The sequence below is a fragment of the Aulonocara stuartgranti genome (assembly GCF_965226115.1).
Source record: "Aulonocara stuartgranti genome assembly, chromosome: 9".
In the NCBI taxonomy this organism is placed as follows: Eukaryota; Metazoa; Chordata; class Actinopteri; order Cichliformes; family Cichlidae; genus Aulonocara; species Aulonocara stuartgranti.
The window spans coordinates 5872499-5895749 of NC_138960.1; the positions used below are offsets into that span (position 1 = coordinate 5872499).

At 42.6% G+C, this 23251-nt stretch overlaps 1 protein-coding gene across 2 annotated transcripts in view; it reads right to left on the reverse strand.

The window, feature by feature from the left end:
- The window catches only part of lama1 (laminin, alpha 1), a 33714-nt gene that overhangs the window by 8167 nt on the left and 2296 nt on the right, over nucleotides 1–23251 (reverse strand). The window contains exons 3-49 of one of the 2 annotated variants that reach the window (XM_082546118.1): nucleotides 22941–23053; nucleotides 22002–22053; nucleotides 21696–21886; nucleotides 21366–21545; nucleotides 21192–21281; nucleotides 20954–21071; nucleotides 20698–20876; nucleotides 20419–20512; nucleotides 20120–20277; nucleotides 19895–20035; nucleotides 19647–19805; nucleotides 19461–19562; nucleotides 19076–19290; nucleotides 18754–18865; nucleotides 18172–18282; nucleotides 17910–18037; nucleotides 17740–17826; nucleotides 17452–17663; nucleotides 15617–15723; nucleotides 15346–15526; nucleotides 15128–15264; nucleotides 14803–15036; nucleotides 14324–14467; nucleotides 14041–14226; nucleotides 13600–13785; nucleotides 13381–13508; nucleotides 12135–12252; nucleotides 8845–8985; nucleotides 8601–8719; nucleotides 7820–7909; nucleotides 7505–7698; nucleotides 7274–7416; nucleotides 7099–7197; nucleotides 6704–6815; nucleotides 6412–6568; nucleotides 6123–6333; nucleotides 5306–5422; nucleotides 5066–5226; nucleotides 4850–4988; nucleotides 4651–4753; nucleotides 4420–4536; nucleotides 4150–4332; nucleotides 1146–1300; nucleotides 730–873; nucleotides 517–650; nucleotides 244–397; nucleotides 53–177 (exon numbers count right to left, since the gene is read on the reverse strand). In XM_082546118.1, coding sequence (XP_082402244.1) covers nucleotides 53–177; nucleotides 244–397; nucleotides 517–650; nucleotides 730–873; nucleotides 1146–1300; nucleotides 4150–4332; nucleotides 4420–4536; nucleotides 4651–4753; nucleotides 4850–4988; nucleotides 5066–5226; nucleotides 5306–5422; nucleotides 6123–6333; nucleotides 6412–6568; nucleotides 6704–6815; nucleotides 7099–7197; nucleotides 7274–7416; nucleotides 7505–7698; nucleotides 7820–7909; nucleotides 8601–8719; nucleotides 8845–8985; nucleotides 12135–12252; nucleotides 13381–13508; nucleotides 13600–13785; nucleotides 14041–14226; nucleotides 14324–14467; nucleotides 14803–15036; nucleotides 15128–15264; nucleotides 15346–15526; nucleotides 15617–15723; nucleotides 17452–17663; nucleotides 17740–17826; nucleotides 17910–18037; nucleotides 18172–18282; nucleotides 18754–18865; nucleotides 19076–19290; nucleotides 19461–19562; nucleotides 19647–19805; nucleotides 19895–20035; nucleotides 20120–20277; nucleotides 20419–20512; nucleotides 20698–20876; nucleotides 20954–21071; nucleotides 21192–21281; nucleotides 21366–21545; nucleotides 21696–21886; nucleotides 22002–22053; nucleotides 22941–23053 — 6661 coding nt within the window. Of the gene's footprint in view, nucleotides 1–52; nucleotides 178–243; nucleotides 398–516; nucleotides 651–729; nucleotides 874–1145; nucleotides 1301–4149; nucleotides 4333–4419; nucleotides 4537–4650; nucleotides 4754–4849; nucleotides 4989–5065; nucleotides 5230–5305; nucleotides 5423–6122; nucleotides 6334–6411; nucleotides 6569–6703; nucleotides 6816–7098; nucleotides 7198–7273; nucleotides 7417–7504; nucleotides 7699–7819; nucleotides 7910–8600; nucleotides 8720–8844; nucleotides 8986–12134; nucleotides 12253–13380; nucleotides 13509–13599; nucleotides 13786–14040; nucleotides 14227–14323; nucleotides 14468–14802; nucleotides 15037–15127; nucleotides 15265–15345; nucleotides 15527–15616; nucleotides 15724–17451; nucleotides 17664–17739; nucleotides 17827–17909; nucleotides 18038–18171; nucleotides 18283–18753; nucleotides 18866–19075; nucleotides 19291–19460; nucleotides 19563–19646; nucleotides 19806–19894; nucleotides 20036–20119; nucleotides 20278–20418; nucleotides 20513–20697; nucleotides 20877–20953; nucleotides 21072–21191; nucleotides 21282–21365; nucleotides 21546–21695; nucleotides 21887–22001; nucleotides 22054–22940; nucleotides 23054–23251 lie in introns of both variants that reach the window. The other variant, XM_082546117.1, reaches the window with a different exon arrangement.

The following is a 23251-nucleotide window of genomic DNA, read 5'->3' on the forward strand; positions in this document are numbered from 1 at the left end:
CGTCCATGTAAGTGCTGTGTACACGTAAATATGTTAAAACTTGTGTGAGTACCTGCTGAAGCAGCCGCCACACTCTCCCTCTGTATGGTCATAGTTCCAGAGTCCAATGTTCTGCTCATTCAGTGAAACTTCACCCAGGCAGCCCTGGAAGGTGGTCGATCGCAGTGCCGCAGGCCGCTGAAATCAAACACACCGAGTTAGCCCTTCTTCACCTGCACACAGACGTGCATACCTGATGTGTACCTGTGTATGAGCTCCCAGCCCTGCGATGTAAACAAAGCTGTTTTCGTCGATGTCTAAAACTTGGAAGGTTCCTGGTGATGTTGTTGTTACTGCTGGCAGCAGAGCTGACTCAGAATCCAGCTGATGGACTGACAGTGCAACATGTGATCCAAATCTGCCGGGATCATGACATTGTGGCATACACAAACACAGCTGTAAACCTATATCCACCTGCGTCTTCAATCGTGTGATTAGTTTAAATCGTTTAGTTTAGTTTTGTGGGGGTTTTGTTACCGTGTAGCATTGATCTTTGTCCATCTATTGTTGGTGATATCCAGTCCAGGAAACTCAAGCCGGGTGCTGCCCGAGCCCACATCCCACAGTAGAGAAACCTGTCCATTATGCATCTCAGCAGCCAAGAAGTCCATCTGAAACAACAGCTTCAGTTAGGATGCAGAACGAAACAGTTTCTGTTACTACTCATTAACAGCAAGTTATTGTCTTTACCGTAGTGTTGCTGCCCAGGTAAAAGAGCAGGTTATTTGGAGTGGTCGTCTTGACGATCAGATTCAGAGTGTTGAAGTTACTGGACTGAATCGATGGTCTGTAGGAACGAACACAGCCTCTGTCCGCTTGCAGTGCCACCTTAATCTGACGATGTTACACCACAACACCATCATTATCAAGAGAAATTGTGAGGTCTTTACCTTACAATGTAAAGTGCCTTGAAATAACTGTTGTTGTGGATAATCATAGTCACAGGATTATCCATCCTGGTCACAGATGTCCTAATTCTCTGGTTGAGGCTGCCTTATCTACGGTAAACTGTTTGCTGTTCATTTCTTTCCTGTTTGAGGAGTTTTGTAGACATCTATAATCATTTTGGGACAGTGATAGAAGCCATTGTGTGAGTGTTTACTTACCGATGCTGCCTGTCTGCGGGCCTGATAGATCAGCTCCCGGATGTCAGACAAGTTTCTGCTCAATGTTTCTCCTAACATTCTCATTGGTTTTATTCTGTCCATCAGATGCTGTGTACGATATTCTGCCTCCTCCATCTTATGCTGCATCTCATTGGCTGAGCACACAGGAAACAGGAAGAGTTAGGCTAAAGCTGTCTTATTTAATGAATCATTTCAATGTAAGCAGCTATCTCCTGGAAGTTTTCAGTCTTTTGAATATGTGCCTTTTACAGCTGAAGGCCCCATCCAAAGTTGTGTTTCTCAATGTTTACAGGCCTCCCAAATACTGCAAAGACTTTTTTAATGATCTCAGTGAATTGCTGTCTGTGATCTGTGTTGATTTCGACTGTGTAATTATTGTTGGGGATTTTATCATCCATGTGGACAACCCTCAGGACAAAGGGACTAAAGACCTGAGTGACACTCTGGGCAACTTTGGGCTGACGCAGCATGTAACAGAGGCCACACATAATAGAGGACACACTCAGAGGTTACTGTGTCTGATGTGGGCCTGTCTGATCATTACTGTGTTTTCTTTGAAAGTAAAATTTCAGCCCACACAAATATATCAACAACAGTGATCACAAAACGGTGTATAACTGAACACAGTAGTGAGATCTTTAACCAGGTCTTCCCATTAACACCTGATCTGTCCAGAGGGTCAGTCAATGAGCTCGTCAATAGCTTCAATGCTAACATGTTAAATGTAATGGACACTATTGCTCCCATTAAGGTGAAGGTTATCTCTGGAAGGAAGAAGTCTCCATGGAGAAACTCCACACTGGTGAAAATGAAAAAAGAGAGTGTAGGAAAGCTGAGCGCAGATGGAGAAAAACAAACCTCCAGGTTCATTATGACATCTATAAAGAGAAACTTCACAATTATAATTTACAACTGAGGAATGCAAGGAGGTCCTACTTCTCTGACATCATCACTAAAAACAGCCATAATGCTCGGGTCTTATTTTCTACAGTTGACAGGCTAACAAACCCTCCTGTGCCAGTGGCAGCTGAACTTCATTCGACCATGGCCTGCAATGACTTTGCCAAATTCTTCACAGAAAAAATCCAAAAGACAAACAATTGGTACATCAACAGCAGATCCAGAATATGTACTGTGTCCACCGAAAAACTGTTTAAACACCATGAAACAGTTTCCCTACCCTATTAACCCTATTGTATCCTATTAACAGCAAAGACCTGGAGGACATCTTAGGTCAACTGAACTCCTCCTCCTGCTGTTTAGATGTCCTGCCAACAAGTTTTTTCAAAAAGGTCTCAAAGACTTTAGAGTCAGACCTGTTACAGATCGTCAACTTTTCTTTATTATCAGGTGTGTTTCCAGAATCACTAAAAACTGCTGTAATAAAACCTATACTGAAAAAGGACAATCTTGACAAGACACAAATGAACAACTACAGGCCGATCTCAAATGTCCCGTTTTTAAGTAAGATCATTGAAAAAGCAGTTTCTCAACAGCTCAGTTACTTCTTAAAACAGAGTAACTGCTACGATGCCTTCCAGTCAGGTTTTAGGCAGAACCACAGCACTGAAACCGCTCTGACCAAAGTGTTCAATGACATATGTCTGAATACAGACAGTGGAAAAATGTCAGTCCTAGTTTTACTGGATCTCAGTGCAGCATTTGATACAGTCGACCACAACATATTACTCAAACGACTGGAGAACTGGACAGGTCTTTCAGGAACTGTACTAAACTGGTTCAAAACATACTTAGAAAACAGGAAATACTTTGTATCAATAGGTAACTTCACATCTGAGCAGACAAGCATCACATGTGGAGTTCCCCAAGGTTCCATCTTGGGACCCCTTCTGTTTAACATCTACATGCTCCCACTGGCACAGATTATAAACAACAACAAAATAAACTATCACAGCTATGCAGATGACACACAAATATATATCACAATGTCACCAGGAGACCGAGGCCCTGTACAGGCTCTTGGTAAATGCATTGAGGAAATTAATGACTGGTTGTGCCACAATTTTCTAAAACAAAACAAAAACAAGCTAAACAAAAACAAAACTAAAGTAATAGTCTTTGGTGCCAAAGAAAAACGATTACAGGTCACCAGAGAACTTCAATCTGTACACCTAAAAATCACAGACCAGGCGAGAAATTTGGGTGTAGTGATGGATGCAGACCTAAACTTAGAAAAACACATTAAGACAATAACAAAGTCAGCTTACTATCACCTCAAGAATATATCAAGGATAAAAGATCTGATGTCTCAACAGGACCTGGAAAAACTAGTCCATGCATTCATCTTTAGTAGGCTTGACTACTGTAACAGCATCTTTACAGGTCTACCTAAAAAAGCTCATTCAGAGCTCTGCTGCTCGAGTCCTCACTAAGACCAAAAAAGTGGACCACATCAGTCCAGCTCTGAGGTCTTTACACTGGCTGCCTGTCCGTCAGAGGATAGACTTTAAAGTTCTGATGCTGGTCTATAAAGCTCTGAATGGTTTAGGACCAAAATACATCAGTGACCTCCTGACCCAGTATGAACCTTCCAGATCCCTCAGGTCATCTGGATCCGGTCTTTTATCAGTTCCCAGAGTCAGAACCAGACACGGAGAAGCTGCATTCAGCTTTTATGCTCCATATATCTGGAACAAACTCCCAGAAAGCCTCAGATCAGCTGAAACACTCAGTTTATTTAAATCCAGGTTGAAGACTCACCTGTTCTCAGCTGCATTTGAATAAAGCACCAAATCCACACTTTAAGCTTAAATTTCAAAACTTACATTTAACTACTGATTTTATCTACTGTCTTTTTAATCAATTTTAAATCATGCTTTTTATTGTTTTTGTTTTTTAATGTCTCTGTAAAGCACTTTGAATCACCTTGTTGTTGAATTGTGCTATACAAATAAACTTGCCTTGCCTAAAGATTTGGATTTTTATGAAACCAAATCATTTGTGTAAAATCTTAATGACAAACCTGCAGTGTGTGTAAGAGTCATCAGCTGACTAGTCTCCCTCAATGTATTGTTAGCGTTTTCCACCAAAGAAGAAGAATCCTTCAGCTGTGCTCTGAGTTTCTGCAGCCGCTGCATCGCCTCCTGCAACTTGGAGTGCGCTGCTGCAGCCTGAATCTGGGTCTGCTGCAATGCCTCAGAAGAACCTGATAAACACGAGTATCAGTATTGTATTAGTATCACTGTTTCAATACGTCAGTTCATTAGTACATTACGCATATCAGTCCTTTTACCATTTGAAAGGCTCTGTAACGCTTTGACGGGCTGACGGAGAAGCAAGCTGGAGTTATGAACACTGTCTCTGACAAGTCCAAGTCTGATAGTTACCATGGAAACATTCAGCTGCAGGTCTAAATAAAACAAAGAGGAAAAAGTTTCATCTAAAAGTAGTAATTCAGTCCACACATGGCTGATGTGCAATGATAGTCCAAATCATTGTTTCATAAACAGAAACATTATCACACCTTCAGCCGCACTGCTGATTCTTCGGCTTTCTTCCAAAATATCAGAGGAAACTTCCAGCTTTGCTTTGCCTTCTTTTGACAGTGGCTGCTCCGATTGAACACTCTGAAATACAAATACATATAGGTGTTATACATTTGCATACCAACAGCCTCTCATTTACCTTATTGCACTGCTGTCTCAGGCCAAATACAGACTTACCATGTTTAGGGCTAAGGAGGCAGACACTAGGGCAACTGAAGCCATCCGATGGGCAGAGTCCACTCGTTCTGTGATGTCACTGTCAAACTGAGCCAGCTGACTACCATTCTGAGACACGTTACGCACTGATGACAGAGAACTGAGAGAGAAGAGTTTTTATTTCAGTGGGAAAAAACAGCAGGAGCACACAAACAGAGGAAGAGGAACACAAAATACCTGTGCAAGGAGAGAGCATAGCTCTGCAGCAAGTGGGCATGTTTCTCTGCACGGTAAACATTCTCCAGAGCATCGTTTTTCTTCAGCCCCATTACCAAACCATTCACCTGTTTCCTCAGGAGGGGGCGCCCCTGATCCAGCTCAGCAGCCAACATCTCAACCTGCTGATCAGTGTGACATAATTATTATAGCAAGCGTCTGCTGGAAAGCTTTATTATTGACTACTATAGTTTCTCTTACTCTGGTGTGGTTTCTTAACTCCTCCGTCAAACTGACAGCATTTTCAAGCAGCAGCTGGCTGTCCTCCATTTGTGAGTCCAAAGACAGACACGCCACACTTAGGTTCTGATGGCCAGACTGACAGAAAGAGAGAAAGAATAGCAACAAGACGCCTTTGAATTTCAGAAGAATGCTAAGACAATGTCACGCGTGTTTTATAAAGCAGAGAAACAGCAAAAAAAAACCGTGAGCTCTGCTCTAGTCTTACTGACCTCTCAATGCTTTTGACTACAAGGCTATTTTGAACATAACAAACACAACAAACTCCACGCAGATTGGCCCTAGCCAACAGGAGATTAGTGATGCTCAAAAACTAGTTAATGCATTTACTTCTTTTATTTTATGTCGAGGTTATATTATCAGGCTATTCTAAAGGTTTCCTGAAAGGCCTTCAGGTGATCCAAACTGTGCCGGGGAGAGACTAGACCAGGGGTGGGCAACTCCAGGCCTCGTGGGCCGGTGTCCCTGCAGGTTTTAGATGTGTCCTTGAACCAACACAGCTGATTTAAATGGCTAAATTAGCTCCTCAACATGTCCTGAAGTTCTCCAGAGGCCTGGTAACAAACTAATCATGTGATTCAGGTGTGTTGACCCAAGGTGAGATCTAAAACCCCCAGGACACCGGCCCTCGAGGCCTGGAATTGCCCACCCCTGGACTAGACTATGATCCTCAACCATGTGCAACTATGCTCTGCACTTCCAGTTTGACTTCAGGAATATTTTTTTAGAGCAATCCAGTAATTTCGCTTCAGCCTGTGGTCTGTATATGTGGACTTACCTGATATAGCTGCAGCAATGTGTGTGCAGTGTCCAGCAGAACGTTTGTTTCTATGTTGTGCTGCACTGCATCATTCAGCGTTGTGTTTGCATGTTGCAGTGTTTTAATGTCAGCAGTAAGTGAAGTAGAGAGACGGCCAAGCTTGTCGCTAGTGGCCACCCTGCTGGACAGGAAGTCGATCTGCACCGATTGAAAGAGAGACTCCGAAAGGCTGGAGAGAGAGAGAGCATGTTAACGCTGTCCTTGTGTGTTTGTGTATCAACTATATTGCTGTGTTGCTCAAACAGACCTGAGCTCCTGATTGGCTACAAGCTCTGCAGCTGTTAGGTTTACATCTTTGATGCTGTTTAATATGGACTCTACGTCCTCCAGCAGATGCGTCTGATTGGCTGAACCCAGTCCTTCCTCTGCAGTCTGATTCAGGTGTGCTGCTTCCCTCTGAAGCACTGAATCAATTACAGTTTTCACGTTTGATTAAAAACAACTTGTTTGCTGTTGGTAATGGTGTCTTCGTTGTTTCATTAATTAATGTGTCATTAAGCATTCATTATTCATCATTCTGATATTCTGTTGTTATTTACCTTGAATGTTGTTTTGAAGTCTGGTGATGCCCTCCAATAGGAGCGCGCCTCGGGAAAAGCTGTTGTTTGTGGACACGTCCACTATCTGGACATCGTTAGACAGACTGTTGACCTAGCCAATCAGGAATTGGGAAAAATTTTCCGATGGGATGGGAAAGAAGTTTTAAAAGACCAGTCAGTTATCAGATGTGGAGAGTACAAAAGTGTTCAGAGCTAGCTAGCAGCTAACTCTAGAATTACTGCAAATGTTATCCACTGTTCCAGGACCCAGTACCATTCTCACATTGTTTGCAATGTGCAATGTATTACAGTAAAAACTAAAGGGGTGAAAACACTCTGAGTGACACACAGAAGGTGGTGTAATGAACCTTTAGCAGACAGGCGGGTGTGCCTACCTGCTGCAGTAGAGAGCCGAGCTCAGAGGTCAAATAATTTAGACCTTCTTCCACTCTAGATGTGGACACTATAACAGAGTTGTTCTGTGAAGACACCACCTGGGGAGACATGTCGTCATCATTTCAGTATGTCGTACATCTCGACATGAGCAACAACTTAATCACATTTTTGTACCTGCATTTCTCTGGTCTGATTCTCCAGCAGCCACAACTGCCGGTATGATGACATTGCAATGGTACTCAGGTTGAAAAACAGGAAGTGATTGTGCAACTCATCCAGGTCATCCAACAAGATGCCAGTACATTTGTCATCACATGCTGGAAATAAAAAAAGAACATGTTAGTCGCGTGTCTCATGTTAGTGTGTGTCTGTGTGTGTGTGGTGTGTGTGTGTGTATTTACTCACACACGCACTCGCCTTCCTGGAAGATGCTCCTCTTTTCACACTCGTTACATGACTGACCTTTGACCCCATCCTTACATTCACACTCTCCAGTCAGCACGTCACACAGCAAGTGGAGGGAGCCCCATGCACTGCAGCTACACTGTGAACACACACCGCCTGGTACTGATGGGTTACCATAGTAACCAACTGAACACCTGGAGGATGGCAGTGTGAAAACACAGCAAGCAAATTTTCACAATAAAAGTTGCATTAATTAGATGACGACTTCAGTATATAACAAAGGGTCTAAAGACAGATGTGACGTAATGATCTCACCTCTCACAGTATCTCCCTTCATAGCCAGGCTGGCAGGCGGTGCAGCGGAAATCACCTGCTGCTCCTTCCAAAATGCAGGTGGGACTAAAGCTGCACACACACATACAAAAATAACAACATGCCAAAGTTGATCAATACCAAAATTCTGTATTATATCCAGGCATTAATTAACATTAAATATAGCAAGTATGTTTGTATTTTGGACTGTTTGTCAGTTGAAACAAGTTTTTTAAAGTTACTTTGATATAAGTCTGTGAAGGTTCTCAGTCATCCAGGTCATAGTAGTCAAAGGAGCTTGCAAAGAAAAGCGTCTGGACTTCTTTAAGTTGCTTGAAGACATTTCACCTCTCATCCGAGAAGCTTCTTCAGTTCTAAGGTCAAATGGTGGAGAAACTCCCACTAGGTTTAAATCTGGGACTCTCCACCATTTGACCTTAGAACTGAAGAAGCTTCTCGGATGAGAGGTGAAATGTCTTCAAGCAACTTAAAGAAGTCCAGACGCTTTTCTTTGCAAGCTCCTTAGACTACTTTGATATAAGGTTTCCACTTTTTGCTGTTTAGGAGCTGGGTCTAAAAGACACATGCTTAACTTAGCTCATGTATCTTAATAGCCTGTTATATAATAAGCATCATAGGCCTAATTAAGTTTATTTTATATAATAGCCATGCTAACATATCTAATTCCAGCATAAATTTTAAAACTGTGACATTTTAAAACAATTTTACACAATTTAAGAATCATTAAGAAATGAGGCGCAAGATGCTCGATGAAGGTGTGCACCTGTTGTTCAGCAGGGGGCATGCACATGGTGAGCAGTCGCCGATGGATCCTTTGACACTTCCATAATAACCTGAGGCACATTTCTCACAGCTCTGTCCGCTGGTGTGATGCTTACAGTCCTGTGTGAAAAAATACAGACTCTACTAAATTCTGCAGTCTCTTGATATTCTGCGCTGACTATGGTTCTGTCTTTAGTTTGCAATCTCCTCTAAAATGCTCGTATGAATCAGTGTTAGCACGTTACCTGACACTGTCCCGTCTCAGCGTCGCACTTTTCGCTGTGGTTGTTGCAGCGACACCGAACACAGGGGCGAACAAACATCGACTTCTTGCTCTGCGGTGACAACTCAGACTGAGGTTGACGGAAATATCCTACGTCACAATCCTGCAGAAGGATACATGAGAGAGGCAGAGATGTGTCAGGAAATGTCTTTGATGATGGTAGACGTAGTTAAGTGAACTGGGCCTCACTCTGCTTAGTGTAGGAGAGAGGTGCACGTTTCCTGCCTGCCAAATTCAGCTGTGGGCATTTCGTCTCCCTTGCAGAACTGCATGCAGGGATTTCTCTCTGCCTCCAGCACATTCTGTCTGTTCATGTCCATCTCCAACCTCTTCTACTTCTACTCACTTGCCTGTCCCATTCTATGTGAGTCCTTCCTTGGACTGGAAAGATCTTTACAGTACAAACAGTCTTTATTTTATATCTATTTTATTTTTAACTTCTGCTTTATCTACCTCACATCCATACTTATGACATGATCTAATTTTAATTAACAGAAATGTCTACAGCCTATGCAAGGACACTGGAACTTCTGGAGAAACCCGGACCAGCAGAAATCCACACAGGAAGCTCCCAAATATGTTTGACCCCAGAACCTTCCTGCTGTTAATAGAACCGTCCAAAACCATTAACAATACAAATACAAATTCAAATATAAAAATACAAACAGTTCCAGAAAAACATGTATACTGTGTAAAATATATATTTTTTTAATGTGCAATGATTTGCAAATCGCATACACCCAAACACAGAACATAGAAAGCATATCAAATGATTAAACTGGGAAAATATTTCAAAAAACTTTAAATATTCCTATGTTTACCATGTTCAGCCATGAACATCTGGGAGAATGCCAGTTCTGGACTTTTGGGAGGGCTGCTGTCCCATTCTTGTCTCATAGAAGATACTACTTCAACAGTCTTGGGCCTTCGTTGCCAGATTTTTGTTTTCAGTTGTTGAAAAGTCTGGACTGCAGGCAGGCCTGTTCAGCACCCAGACTTGTCTACTGTGAAGCATTGCTGTTATAATACAGGCAGTGTGCAGTTTCGCATTGGCTTGCTTAAATATAATCAAGGCTTTTCATGTAAACAATGTAATCTGTATATGACGTATATGTTGCTGTAAAACCTTACTACACCTTTTAGCAGTGATGTTGCCTGTCCTGTGTAAGCTACCAATTCCATAGGCACTATTAGAACAGTTTCCACTTTGTCTCACTGCATTTTGAATTTGGCCCAGAGATGATGGCAGATATTCTTTTATAATGAGTATGTATGGCCTTTTCTTTGTATGACACAGCTCAAACATGAATTTCAGGATTGCGGAGCGAGCATATACAGTGTTTTCTATGACATGCTTATTTGTAATGCATGTCATAGAAAACATGCAGGGCCCAATGAATTTTCAGTCTTATCCTCGCACATGCATGATTCTTGGAGTCCTTTGATGATATTATATACTGACGAGATTTTCAAGGCTGACGGTCATTATTTTGAAATTACTCAACAATTAGTAGAGCTGGATGTATCGAGACCACTTTTACGTGGTCTTGGTCTTGTCTTGGTCTCGAATCCCTCTGTCTTGTCTTGGTCTTGCTGTCTCAGATCGACATAGTGGTCGGGAGATTTGAAGTCAACAGTATCCATGACACACAATGTAACGTTTGATAATGTGTCATGCGCAAGAGCATCAGCTCTAAGAGCCGTGCTTAGAGAGTGCTTTGTAGTGAATCAGAAGAGTCGACTCCCATTGAGCGAGAGCCGGCTCCTCACTTAATTTCCTTTTGCTGCTCAGCTCTCACACAGTGGCTCAGCTATGCTCCAATTCTCCATATTGTGTCCAATCACATGCGAGGATATAGGATAATATCATTATGTGAAAAACAGAGAGGGTGAGAGACACAACAGTCAAGTGGAGCGTGCGTCTGTCCTCTCAGTGAGTGAGTGAGACAGTAGACAGCGGTGAGGAGGGCTGTGCGAGTGCGTCGCAAAAACACGTAAATATGCCTGACACCCGTAAACGAAGCAGCATCTGGCTGCAGTTTAAAGACTTTTTTGTCTTTGTCTTGGTCTCGTCTCGACTTTGTCTTGGTCTTGACTCGGTCTGTCTTGGTCTTGGTATTGTCTGGGTCTTGGTTTAGGCGGTCTTGACTACAAGTCTAACAATTAGTAGATGTAATTTTTTGCTCAACCTCTGCCCATTTGAACTTGTAGGAAAATGCCTCTCTAAGACAATCTTTTTATACCCAGTCATGGTGCTGAGTTGCTGCCACTAAACCTAATAGTTGCAAACCTCCAGCTGTTTCGTTTCAGTGTTATTTACTTTTCCAACCTCATTTTACCTCAATCCAACTGTTTTTGGGGCATATTGCCGTTCAAAATAAGCTAAGATTTTTCATGAAATAAAGTGTTTTGTTTTAGACATTAGATATGTTTCTACTGTTAATAAAATTGATTCTGTTTTTATTTATATTTCACACAACAACCAAACTTTTTTGGAACTGGGTGTCACGGTTCTGGGTCATGTTGACCCAGCTTTCTGTTTCTCATGCTTTGGTGTTTTTCTAGATTATGATTTATGTTCTGATTGATCAGTGATACTGTTTTGATTATGATTATTATTTAGTAGGTTTTGGTCAGTGTCAAGTCTGTCTCTGTCTAGTCCGTGTCTTAGTAAAGTGTGTTTTGTTTCCTGTTTTACTTTGAAGGTTCTTGTTCCTGTCTGATGTCAGTGTTCCAGCTTTGCTCTCCCTGTCTCGTTAGGTCTTATTTCTCCCAGCTGTGTTCCCCTTCTGTCTCTAATTCCTTGATGACTCTCTCAGTGTATTTAAGCCCAGTGTGTCTTTGCGTCAGTGTCGTGTTGTTAATGTCTACTCACCCTCACCGCGTGTTCCATCGGCTAGCCTGCCTAGTTTAGTTCTGTATTCCCAGTTTAGTTAAGTTTATGTTCCCTTTTCTGCCCACAATAAAGCTGAGTGTTTTGAGTTTACATCTGCCTCAGAGTCCTGCATTTTGGGTCCTTTCTCCCTGCCTGCCTGCACACAGCCATGACACTGGGGGTAAGTTACTCTTTCCACAAACTGGATAGAAAAGGGTTTCAGTTTTTAGTTAAACTTGATTAGCTAGCTTAATTCACTTGATTAAGTCCAGGTGCAGACCTAGTTAGCCTCGGTAGCCACAACCACGGAAAGGAAGAAAGGGTGCTTTAGATAGTGCCCCACCAGGTATACAGTTGTACCACCACATGGTGATTACCTGACATGACAGTCCAGTGTACCCAGGTGGGCAGACACACGACTCAATCAGTCTGGCTACATTTCCGACTTCTGACTTCTCCACCTCCACTGCCATTTCCATGGTAATGTTAGAGATCCTTAAAAAAACAGCACAAGAAAACTGGTGATCTCACAGCTACCATGACTTGTGGTCACAGACATGTAAAAAATAAATTTCCTGTGGAAGAAGCCCCCAGTTTGGATTCTTCTTGGTCTTTCTGCTGCTTCTAAAAGAAGTCAAAGTTTATTTCTATAGCACATTTAAAAGATAAGCGTACATCAAAGTGCTTCACAATAAAACTGCAATGCGGGCGAAACAAGGAACAAATAATACAAATATAATTAAGACTACATTTAGCGATTTGAACGATTGAATTGATTCCGATGTATGGCTATCGACCGGGAGATTACTCCAGTCACTACAGCGGATCATCTGCCTCCATCTCACCTGCATCGTTCCTGTCACACCGACCCTATTCTTGGTCTCCTTCTCCACATCCATCCTCTGAGATCTTCCTCGTTTTCTTCTGCCTGGCAGCTTCAACATCCTTTGATGAATATGTCATATGTCCAAGCCATCTCAGCCTTGCCTTTCTTACTTTCTCATCTGAGCTGTCTGTCAGATATAGTCCTGTCCTCTCTGACCACTTATAATGAAAATCTTTAACTCTGCCACCTCCACCTCCAGCTTTGGCTGTCGTTTTGTCAGCACCACCGTCTCCAAATCATATATCATAGCAGGTCTCACTACCCTTTCCCACTTGCTGCTGTCCCTCTGTCACAGATCACCTCTAACACTTGCACTCTTTTCTTCACCTCTTCAGCGCCTCTTTGTATGTTGCTTTGTCAGTGACTCCAGGTATTTAAACATAACCACCTTCACTATCTCTAATCCTTGCATCGTCACCTTTACCTCTGCATCCCTATCATTCACATGTAAGTATTCTGTCTCGTTTCTACTCACTTTAATTCCTTTTTCTAAGCGCATACCTCCACCTGCTCCTTGATTTAGCTACAGATCAAAATGTTATCCCACCACTGGGAAAGACACAGTATCTACTTTTAAGGTTAGGAGCTTGGGGCTTGATCAGCCCGAATTATAAACATTCCCACCTTTTACTCTCCATGTGCTTATACATGACTACTGCATTTTATTTCGCCCACAGTTTATTTTTAACCATAATCAGTTATTTTAATACAATGTGTAGTACAGTGTTTACAAATACCTGCTCTGCTGCAGTCTGGTACCATAAGACGCTTTGATGATGATGTACTCAATATTACTGAGGACGGACATGAAGTCAGCGTGACTCACCGACCTCTGTGATACGGAGTTAAAATACTTCCACTTGTGCTGTAACACACACACACACACACACACACAGTGAGCAGGTTTTCTTTCTAAACATCTGTCTTTATTTTAACATGTTGCTGTACAGCTGTACCTCTGTCAGCCTGATGTCATGCTGAGTCGTGACACCATTGCTTGGAGCAACCATGTCAGTGTATATGGCAAGCTTCCTCAGAGTCCCGCCCCTCATTAGCACCTGAGGCTCCTGATTAGAAAGTCCTGAGCCATCCTCAGCGTGAAAGGTGACAGTGTAAGAAAGCAGTCCGCCATATGATAGTAGCTGGAAAGTGAAAACAACATAAGTACACCACTAAGCACACACAGCAGTTTACGCTACTACTATAATGAAATGAAAATTGTAAAGTCTAAACCAACACATTTAAAGGTTGCAAGACTAAATCATTCTGTGACTATTTAAACAACCAAAGCACATATTTAAACAGTGTGGGCAACAGCAGCTGTCTGTTAGCCGATTGGGCTGAAGGTACAGTGGAAGCAACGAGACAGTATCAGGCATCAATTTGGATAATAGTACCTGGTTTCCTTCAAACTGAGCGGGGAGCCTCCAGTAGAGCGGGCCTGTCAGCCCGCTGGTGTTGAGCTGACGGGTGTCGAGCAGCATTTCACTGCCCTGACGGTACACTCCAGATACAGTACCCTGCAGGTTTGACTGACTGACCAATGACAGGAATGGAAGAGTGGAGGAGTAAGCCAGGTACACCTGTGAGAAGGGACAGCATGAGGGAGAACTCTTTGGAGCCTTAACTGTGTACGTCATGATGCGTAAACTACAATGATTATGCAAAAGATGTACTCACTGGTACTCTGGTCAGTCCTCCCTGTTCCTCGCAGTCTTGGCTCAGTCCTGAACAGAAACACTGCAAACAACCATCTAGATTTTCAGCTGACAGTCCGAACCAACCAGAAACACACTCTTCACATCGCCGGCCTGAGACCCCAGGCTGAAAAAATACACACACATAGAGGACAAACTCATATTATACCCTACAGAAACATGTGAGCAACATAAAAAGAATTTGAGATTAACAGCAAAGTTTAACTTTCCCAGAGCAATCAAACATTTCAAGCAGTGCAGGAAGCAGTGCAGCACTTGATGCTACTGATGAAGGAAAATCTGCCCACATGTTCAGTTTTTGAGACTGTTTTGCATGTATATGATTTTGGAATATGGAATTTCATGAGGGTCTTTTTATTATCTTAAGCAGGACCATCACTGATTTGATGAGATCTCTAAACCAGAACTTATATACAAACAAACAAACAACTCACACATTACCTTGCACACACAATTTCCAGTGTTTTGGCAGGAACACACCCCCAAGGTAGCGTTGCAAAAGGTCTCCTCTGTGCCTGCCATGTCACAGCCACAGGCTGAGCATGCTGGGTACCCATAGTAACCAGGTGCACACTGGTCGCATGACTTGCCAAAGAACCCCTCTTTGCACAGACATTGTCCATTGGTCAGGTCACAATGAGGGGAAGAGCTTCCTGCTTCACTGCAGCTGCAAGGCTAAACAGACACTACACAGTTAACCTGTCTCACAAGGTGTGTGTGTGTGTGTGTGTGTGTGTGTGTGTGTGTGTGTGTGTGTGTGTGTTACCTTGCAGCCTGTGGTGGGGTTATGGCCCCAGTAATTTTTTACACACTTATTGCAGGTCTCTCCCTCTGTGTGGGCGGGGCAGATGCACTCTCCATTCTCAGGGTTACAGTTCCCACCAGTGTGATCACAGGAGCATGCTGGGAGGAGAAAGTAACAATCAATTAGAGACAGAAATGTCAACAAATCAGCATGAAGACTTGTAGCTTACAGTTTATTACCTATGCAGCCTTTGTCATGGAACCCATAGTAACCCCTACTGCAGCGGTCACATTTGTGTCCAGTCACACCCTCTACACACTGGCACTGCCCCTCCTTATCACATGATTCAAACAGAGATCCTGATTTGTTGCAGCCACATGGCATACAGCCATGGCCACTTTGCAGCCCATAGAATCCTGACTGAAAAACAAGTTTTACACAAAGTATAAATGAAAATAACAAACACAAAACAAAAACGGTGTATGCCACACATGCATGTGTGTCTCTCACCTTGCAGTGGTCACAGGTGCGTCCCGTCACATTCTCTCTGCAGATACACTGGCCTGTTGTGACATTACATTGACTGGAAAGGGCCCCGTTGACATCACAGCCACATTCTGAAAGAAAGCCCCACTTGCTGTCAAAAATTACGTGAAACTTCCTACCCGTTAACAGCCCAGGTCAAGTGACACCACCTCTACAACAGTTTCTTAAAGTTGTTTGCTGTTTACTGACAAACAGTACAGCTTCTAAGAGCTTTTGTGCTTTTGATTCTTTTCTCCTCTCTGTGCTTTCTCTTCCATCTTCTTTCCCCTCACTCTCAACTATTTGCAGCAGCCCTGTGTATGGTTCTCCTTATAGGGGAGTTCTTCCTCTCTACCACAAAGGTAACGGTGCTGCAATTCCTTGAGAAATGCTAATTAAATAAAACTGAATTTTGCTACATTTTTGTATCTGGAAATTCAAGTTTGATTTAAAACAGTTGTGCAGACGAGAATGACTGTGAATCTCAACTCTTTTCAAAGTCTGGAAAATAAGGAAAAATCTACTGCTATAAATTATCAACAGAGTGCAGTTTGATTATGTCACCACTAGATAGTAGTATATGCAATCACAAGTACTGATACACACTCACACATAGTCACAGACAGTCATGTGATAGCAGAACAAAGAGTCCATAGGTCGACTCTAATCTGGATTTGTAAAAGATCAACATTTCAAACAAAGGCAGTGAGTGTTTCTCTGTGTAAGCAATTCTGAGTGCGCCTGGGTGTTAGTTTTTTCCACACTGACTTCACTTTCCAGACTGAGAGCCTATTTTTCACTATGACCCATGATGCTTATTTAAACTATTCATGTATGTTGTAGTTAACATATTTAGTGTTTTGCTGTGATGGTTGAAAGGTCTTGCTTTTTCCTTGCCTGCTAGTCTGCTAGGGTCTGAGGGACATAAATTTCATTACTGTATGGTGAGTGCGAGCGTCCATGCAGAGGTCTGTGTGACAGCCAGTTTTTCTTGACTGTGGACTAATCCATGGAGACTTTAAATTACAATGCACAACTGTGCGTTGGCCTGTATAACAGGAATGACTCAACAGACTGTGTCCATGTCCATGACAGAGTATAATCAAGGCTTAAGAGCCTTCTTTCAGCAGAATGAAACCTCAGGCAGAGCCAGGCTCAGGGACGAGGAGTGATCTACCATGACTGGTTGAGGGCTGAGAAGAAAAATAAAATGCTGCTTTTATTGCAGGGATATTGGAAAATGTGGTACTATGAAGTCTTTAAGAAACAACGTGGCCTGATTATCAGGACTGCATATGTGAGAAAATGATTTTAAATTCAATTCTGGATTTAACAAGAAGCAGGTAACTAGAAGGTGATTTGGGAGAAACATGATCTCTTTTCTAGTTTCTGTTAACACTCAATGTGATGTGGTGGATCAACTGAAGATGAACGAAAGCATAAGAGAACATTATATTTATTTACACACATCCATATCCTGGTCAATAATGATTCCAAAATTTCCCAAGTGTTACTGGAGGCCACGGTAATGCTGTCTCTAATAAGTATACCATTAGACAGCGTGATTAATTTTTTCATGAATTTAGAAGTGGAAAACTCGATCTCATCCAGACTTCTATGTGTTTAAGACATAGCTGCGTGGGTACTATTCACACAGACCATGTGAATGGTCACAGTGGAAGTCGATCACTAACCTTTCAGTGTGAGAAAAACTCACATTAACAAATTGAAATCAATCATGTATCTAAAATGGTAAAATGGCCCATTTAGTCATTAAGTGTGTATGATTACTGATGTCAAAGCAGATATGTGTAACGCACCCCGACAGTCTTTGGTGTGCACAGCATCTCCATAGTACCCAGGCCGACACAACTCGCAGTGTCTCCCTGCTGTGTTTCCGAGGCAACGCAAGCATTCCCCGCTGACAGTATCGCAGTGTCCTGCCTCACTGATGTCCACATTACCGTTACACTCACAGCGAACGCAGGTCCCACCCACTACCTGTGGGTTCCCATAGAAACCACTAGCACACCTGAAGACACAAACCCATGTGTTATGCTGGGTTATCAGTTTATCATTGGGTTGATCGGCTTCTCAATCATACTTACTTCTCACAGTTGGTTCCAGTGTACCCATCCTGACACTGGTCACACAGTACCTGTCCAGATGCATCCAACACACAAGTGGGACTGAACCTAGGGCACAGAGGTGTTCTTACATACTGCCTGTACTAATAAACTTTAATTGGTTTGAATGAGGTCCAATGACAAAGACAAACCTGTTGGATGGTTTCGTTAGAGGGCATGGACACAACTGGCAGTCATCTGTTGTTCCCTCTGTGGCATCACCATAGAAACCCAGAAGACACTGATCACAATGAGGGCCCGTGGTGTTGTGGGTACAGCCCTGAGAAAAGTTAGACGGACGAATCAGTAAAAGGTCAGAGAGAGATGACCACACAGTGGACAGGGAATGAACCATGTGTCAGAACAGCAGGTGAGAAAACTGTTTCTGATTGTTCTGATTGTGACGTGACTCACCACACAAACTCCATTGATGTCACACTCAGCGGCATGATCATTGCATTCACACTGCATACAGTTTCCTCCAAACAAGATTCCACCCACTCTGTAGAAACCTGGTAGGCACGACTAAAACACAAAAATGCACAAACAATTAGGTATTGAACTGATATTACTAAGGATGCACTCCAATTTCACTTTGTCACATACACAGTACAACATGTAATGAAATGCTTGTGTCCCAGCTGCGCATAGGCTGCAGACGTAGCCGCGCCATTCCAGGGCTTGGTTTTAGCATGGGGGGTCTAGCCACGACCCTTATTGGATGCCGGTGGGAACTGTAGTCTTACCACTACACTACCCAGCTGCTGCACTTCAAACTTATTCTGGGCTTAACTGATTAGCAAACAATAAAAACATAGCCCTCACCTGTCCTTGAATTGAGAATTTCATTTAAGGGGCTGAGTCTAAAATAGTGCAAACTCCTCTGTGGTAAGATACTATTTTTATTTTTTTTAATTCTGTCCCTTGAATGTTGAAAGTCTGCATTTCAATAGCATCCAAAATTATGAAAAATAGTTTCAGTCTTAAATAAATTACCTCACAGGAAGTGCCACTGTAACCCCACGGGCATTCACATCTCTCCACAGCAAGTGCTTGAACCTCAGAATGCGAGCTAGCGTCACCGCTGTCCAGAGAGACGGAGCTGAGGCTGTGATAGACAGAGACAGTCAATATTCCATCTTCAGCAGTGTTCATACTGATGTTGGGCTCCTCCTGCAGAATTGTGCTGGGGAGATGACTCGGTATGACTCAAGCTTCAGGTTAAGTGAATCTCAGCCTTGCTATCTGAGTCTTTTTAATCTCCAACTCAGCCTTAGATAAGTGATTTGACCATATGTTATCATTTACTTTTCCTCACCGTATCGTTCCGGTGGCGGAGGTATTCAGGTAAACTCTGACAACCAGTGACGTCACATCGGCAAGAACCAATAGCAGGTCATCTCGGGTAACATGCCTGCCTGTTTGGTCATACGCAAATTGCTGCCAGACCATTGGCACGTTAACCAATTGCTCAGCCAGTGTAGAGAGGGATAGTGGGAGAAGACGTGAAAGACGAAGAGCCAAACCATTACCCTGAGAATGAGAGAGTTTCTTCAGTCTGGATGTTGAAGCCCTTCAAGAGACCACTGCTACATTTTCAATATAAAACATGCACTGTGAAAATGTAGATGGTGTCTGATAACAACACAACATACCAATCTAGAGAAATCAAAATAGTGATCTAATCACATGTTTGTTCTCACCTTGATAATGATGTCACAGTGGGCGGACAGGGTGGGGTTTTCAAAGTCAAGTGGAGCATCATAAACCACAAAGTAGTTCAGGAAACCTCCATAAGACAACAGCTACAGACAGAGAGAAGTCAGAAAGTAGATGGAGAGACTGGCATGTGTTTGGCATAATGAGCAAATATGGAAATGGTAGCTTACCTTGTTACCAAGGAAACTTTGGGGTGCCGCCCACCACAGCATTTGTTGGTGGGTGGCACCAGAGGAAATGTTGCTATGAATGGGTATCTCATTGCTGTGAAGTACAGGGGTGGTGGTGATTGTTTCAGAGGGGAAGAGCAAAGCTTCTGCAGTAACCACCTGAAAAAAACAACCCCAACATAATTAGAGGTTCTTCATGATGTAGGCATGCAATATGGTGCTGTTACCTGAACACAGGTATTTTTTACCTGCCCTATGGACAAGCCAGAGCTCTCGCAGACATCAGACACACCAAAGCAGAAGCAGCTGGTACATCCGAGAGGATTGCTCTCCTGGAGGTTAAAAAAACCTGGCTTGCACAGATCACAGTGAGCTCCCATCACATTCTCCTGAGGATGAGAGAACAGGTAAGGTTAGGGACCAGGTGAAACACCAGAAAGCAGGTCAGATATTGAAGAGCAGGTGGTGTTTACCTTGCAGATGCAGGGGCTGCATGGGTCAGTGTTGATGCTGCCTGACAGGCTACACTCACAGCGAAAACACTGAGGAAAATCTCTGTATCCAAATGCACAACGGTCACACTGTTGACCTGCAAACCCCTCCTTACACATGCACTGACCTGCAAGCAAACCTAAACGTACGTACACACACACACACACACACACACACACACACACACACACACACACATCCAAGAAATATAGTTATACTGCAAAAAACTGCTGCAGAACAACAATACTACCGCTACTACTAATAATAAAAATATACTAACCTGGCTGTGTGTTGTCTCTGGCGCAGACTGAAGACTTTGAGCCTCTCAGATCACATTTACATTCAACACATGGAAAGTCAGAATATGGAGAAACCTACACACACACACACACACACACACACACACACACACACACACACATACAGATCATGCAGAGAGACATTCTGAGTCAGGATCTCCAGATATAGTTTTACTTGTGTCAATACTTTAGCAACTCTGTGGTATAAATTGCTGCATTATGTCAATAACCTTAGCCAGTTTGTAATATTGTGTCAGTACCTCAGCAGGTCTGAAGTATCCATCTTTGCAGGTCTCACAGTTGATGCCAGCTGTGTTTTGCTGACAGTTAAAACAAACTCCACCTCCCTGACGAACACCGTGAGTGTTTAAACTCAAAGAGAGTTCAGAGATGGTTTGATTGTAGTAACAGTCGTCTGCTTTATTGTGACAGTTACATTCTGAGAGACAAACAGAGACAGGTTAACAAATAGCACACAAAGAAATGGTACTCAGTGTGTTTAAGGGTGTTTCTTACTTTCACACGTGTTTCCATCGGAGATGGTCCCTGGTTGCCATGGCTGCTGATGGTAACCTGGGCAGCATTCGTTACAGCTTTCTCCACAAGTATTGTGCTCACATACACAATGAAGCTTCTGTACTCACACACACACACACACACACACACACACACACACACACACACACATATATTTCACCTGGTGAAACACTTTACATATGTTCCAATATACAGATGCTCGGGCGTTTGCCGTTACCTTGCTAACAGGGTCAAGTGGGCAGCTCTGAGCATGTCCATAGCAGATACACATCCCACCCACAGAGATGTCTTTGATGGAATAATAATACTGAGAAACACGGTAACACAAAAGGTATCAGAAAGTACAAGTCAGTTTATTGGTCAAAGATCAACTTTTTGCAGCTTATCTCACCCTCCGAGTGACAATAGGGTCAATATCTCGAGGATCGCGAGCACTCAGGGTCATCAGGTCGGCATTCAGTGTTCGGATTCGCTGAAGTCTCAGTCTGATGTAACGCGCCGACGTAAAATTCAGCAGATCTGAGGTTAAATCATCGGCTCCAGGTCGGCCATTAATTAGGGAGGTATGGATCTGAGAGACAGAAAGAGGCACAAGGAAAAGAAGAAAGGTCAAAGATGGACAGACGCTAAACAGAAAGGGAGACCTGCACATGTGATGTGACAATAAAAAAGTGATTTGATTTGAGACAGATAACATGAGCATAGCAAGTGCAAGCCTCACCTCTCCATGCTCTAGTGGGTTTAATCTGGAATAATAAGATGTACAGATGACCTCTGTATCACTCTTATAGGTTGGTGGTCCCAGTCGTGGTGTGATGTTGTAGCGATATAAACACTCAGAGTCACTGATGGCATAAAATTGCCAGGGCTCAAAGGAAACTCCATCCAGAGACCGCTCAAGGATCCAATTACCTGAGAAACAGACAGATCAGAATAGCAAACATGTAACGATGTCTTAAATATTTACTCTGTGATTGTGTCTGAGGTACAAAGGCAGATAAACAGGCAGTACATGGGCCAGTCTCACCTGCTCGAGGAGAATTAGCAGCCTTGATAATGATGTACGCGATCTGAAAAACCTGGACAGCACAAAAGTTCAAAGTTACTCAAAGACTTTGAGTAAAGAACAGAGGATACTGGCACTGTTCATCTGGTTAATGTGTTCCTCTGTGCTTTTATTGTCCCCTCTGGTCATGAAAAGAAAAACAAAACTTTCATTTTTCACATTTTATTCATAAAGCACCATTTGACATCAACAGTTGCCTTTAGGTGCTTTATTTTACAAGGTGAATATTAGAAAGAAAGAAAAACCCCTATAAGCATGCACTTGGTGACAGTAGGAAGGAAAAACTCCCTGTTCACAGGAAGAACCAGGCTCAGGGAGGGGCAGCCACCAGCCACAACCAGTTAGGAGTAAAGGGAAAGAGAAGATGATGCCATAAAGTAAATACAAAATGCAGCTGTTAAAGCCATATAAAGCTATCCAAAGCTCCCTCCCTCCAACATCTGTACGACTCGCCCTAATTGATGGAAGAACACATTTTGCTTTCTACCAGAAAATCCTGAAGGAACATGTCAAGTGTGCATGGCTTACACTGATGATGACGAGTCAACTGTTTGAGTAAAGAAAGGTCATAAATTGGTCTATAGTTGGTGAATTAAGCGATAGCTTTTTAAGTAATGCTTTAATTACTGACACCCCTTTGTATGGAGCTCGTTAATAATAATATTAATCATATTTAAAACTGAGGTATTAATTAATGGGGTCTCAACGGCACACTGATTGTTTAGAAGAATACATTATTGAAGTTAACTCGGAAAGATTGATTGGACAGAAGGAGTCTAAGTAAATATCAGTAGATATTAGAGTTGCTGTACTTGAAATTTTTCCTCTAATGGTTGCATTTTTATCTGTGATCATTCTTTATGTTTTAGTCTGTGTGGGTCTTACTTGTGTTTGTGTTACCTGTTTCAAATCCAGTGTGATGGTAATCCAGTGAAACTGTTGTCCATTCTTGATACTTGGACTTTGCCACCACCGATTGGTTCCATCAATAGCATTTGTGATTGGATGACGTTCTGCACACAGAGATGACTACTGTAGTAGTGCACTGGAATTTCATAGCTAAGTGCAAATGGTACTTTACTGATGCTGCAAAATGTTTAATTTGAAGGTAAAATGTGAATTCATTTGGATAATTTGAAGTGATCTGTGTGATTCTGGTTCTGGATTAAAGCAAACTGGATCTTTGATGTAAAGAAGAATCTGGAGTCTTG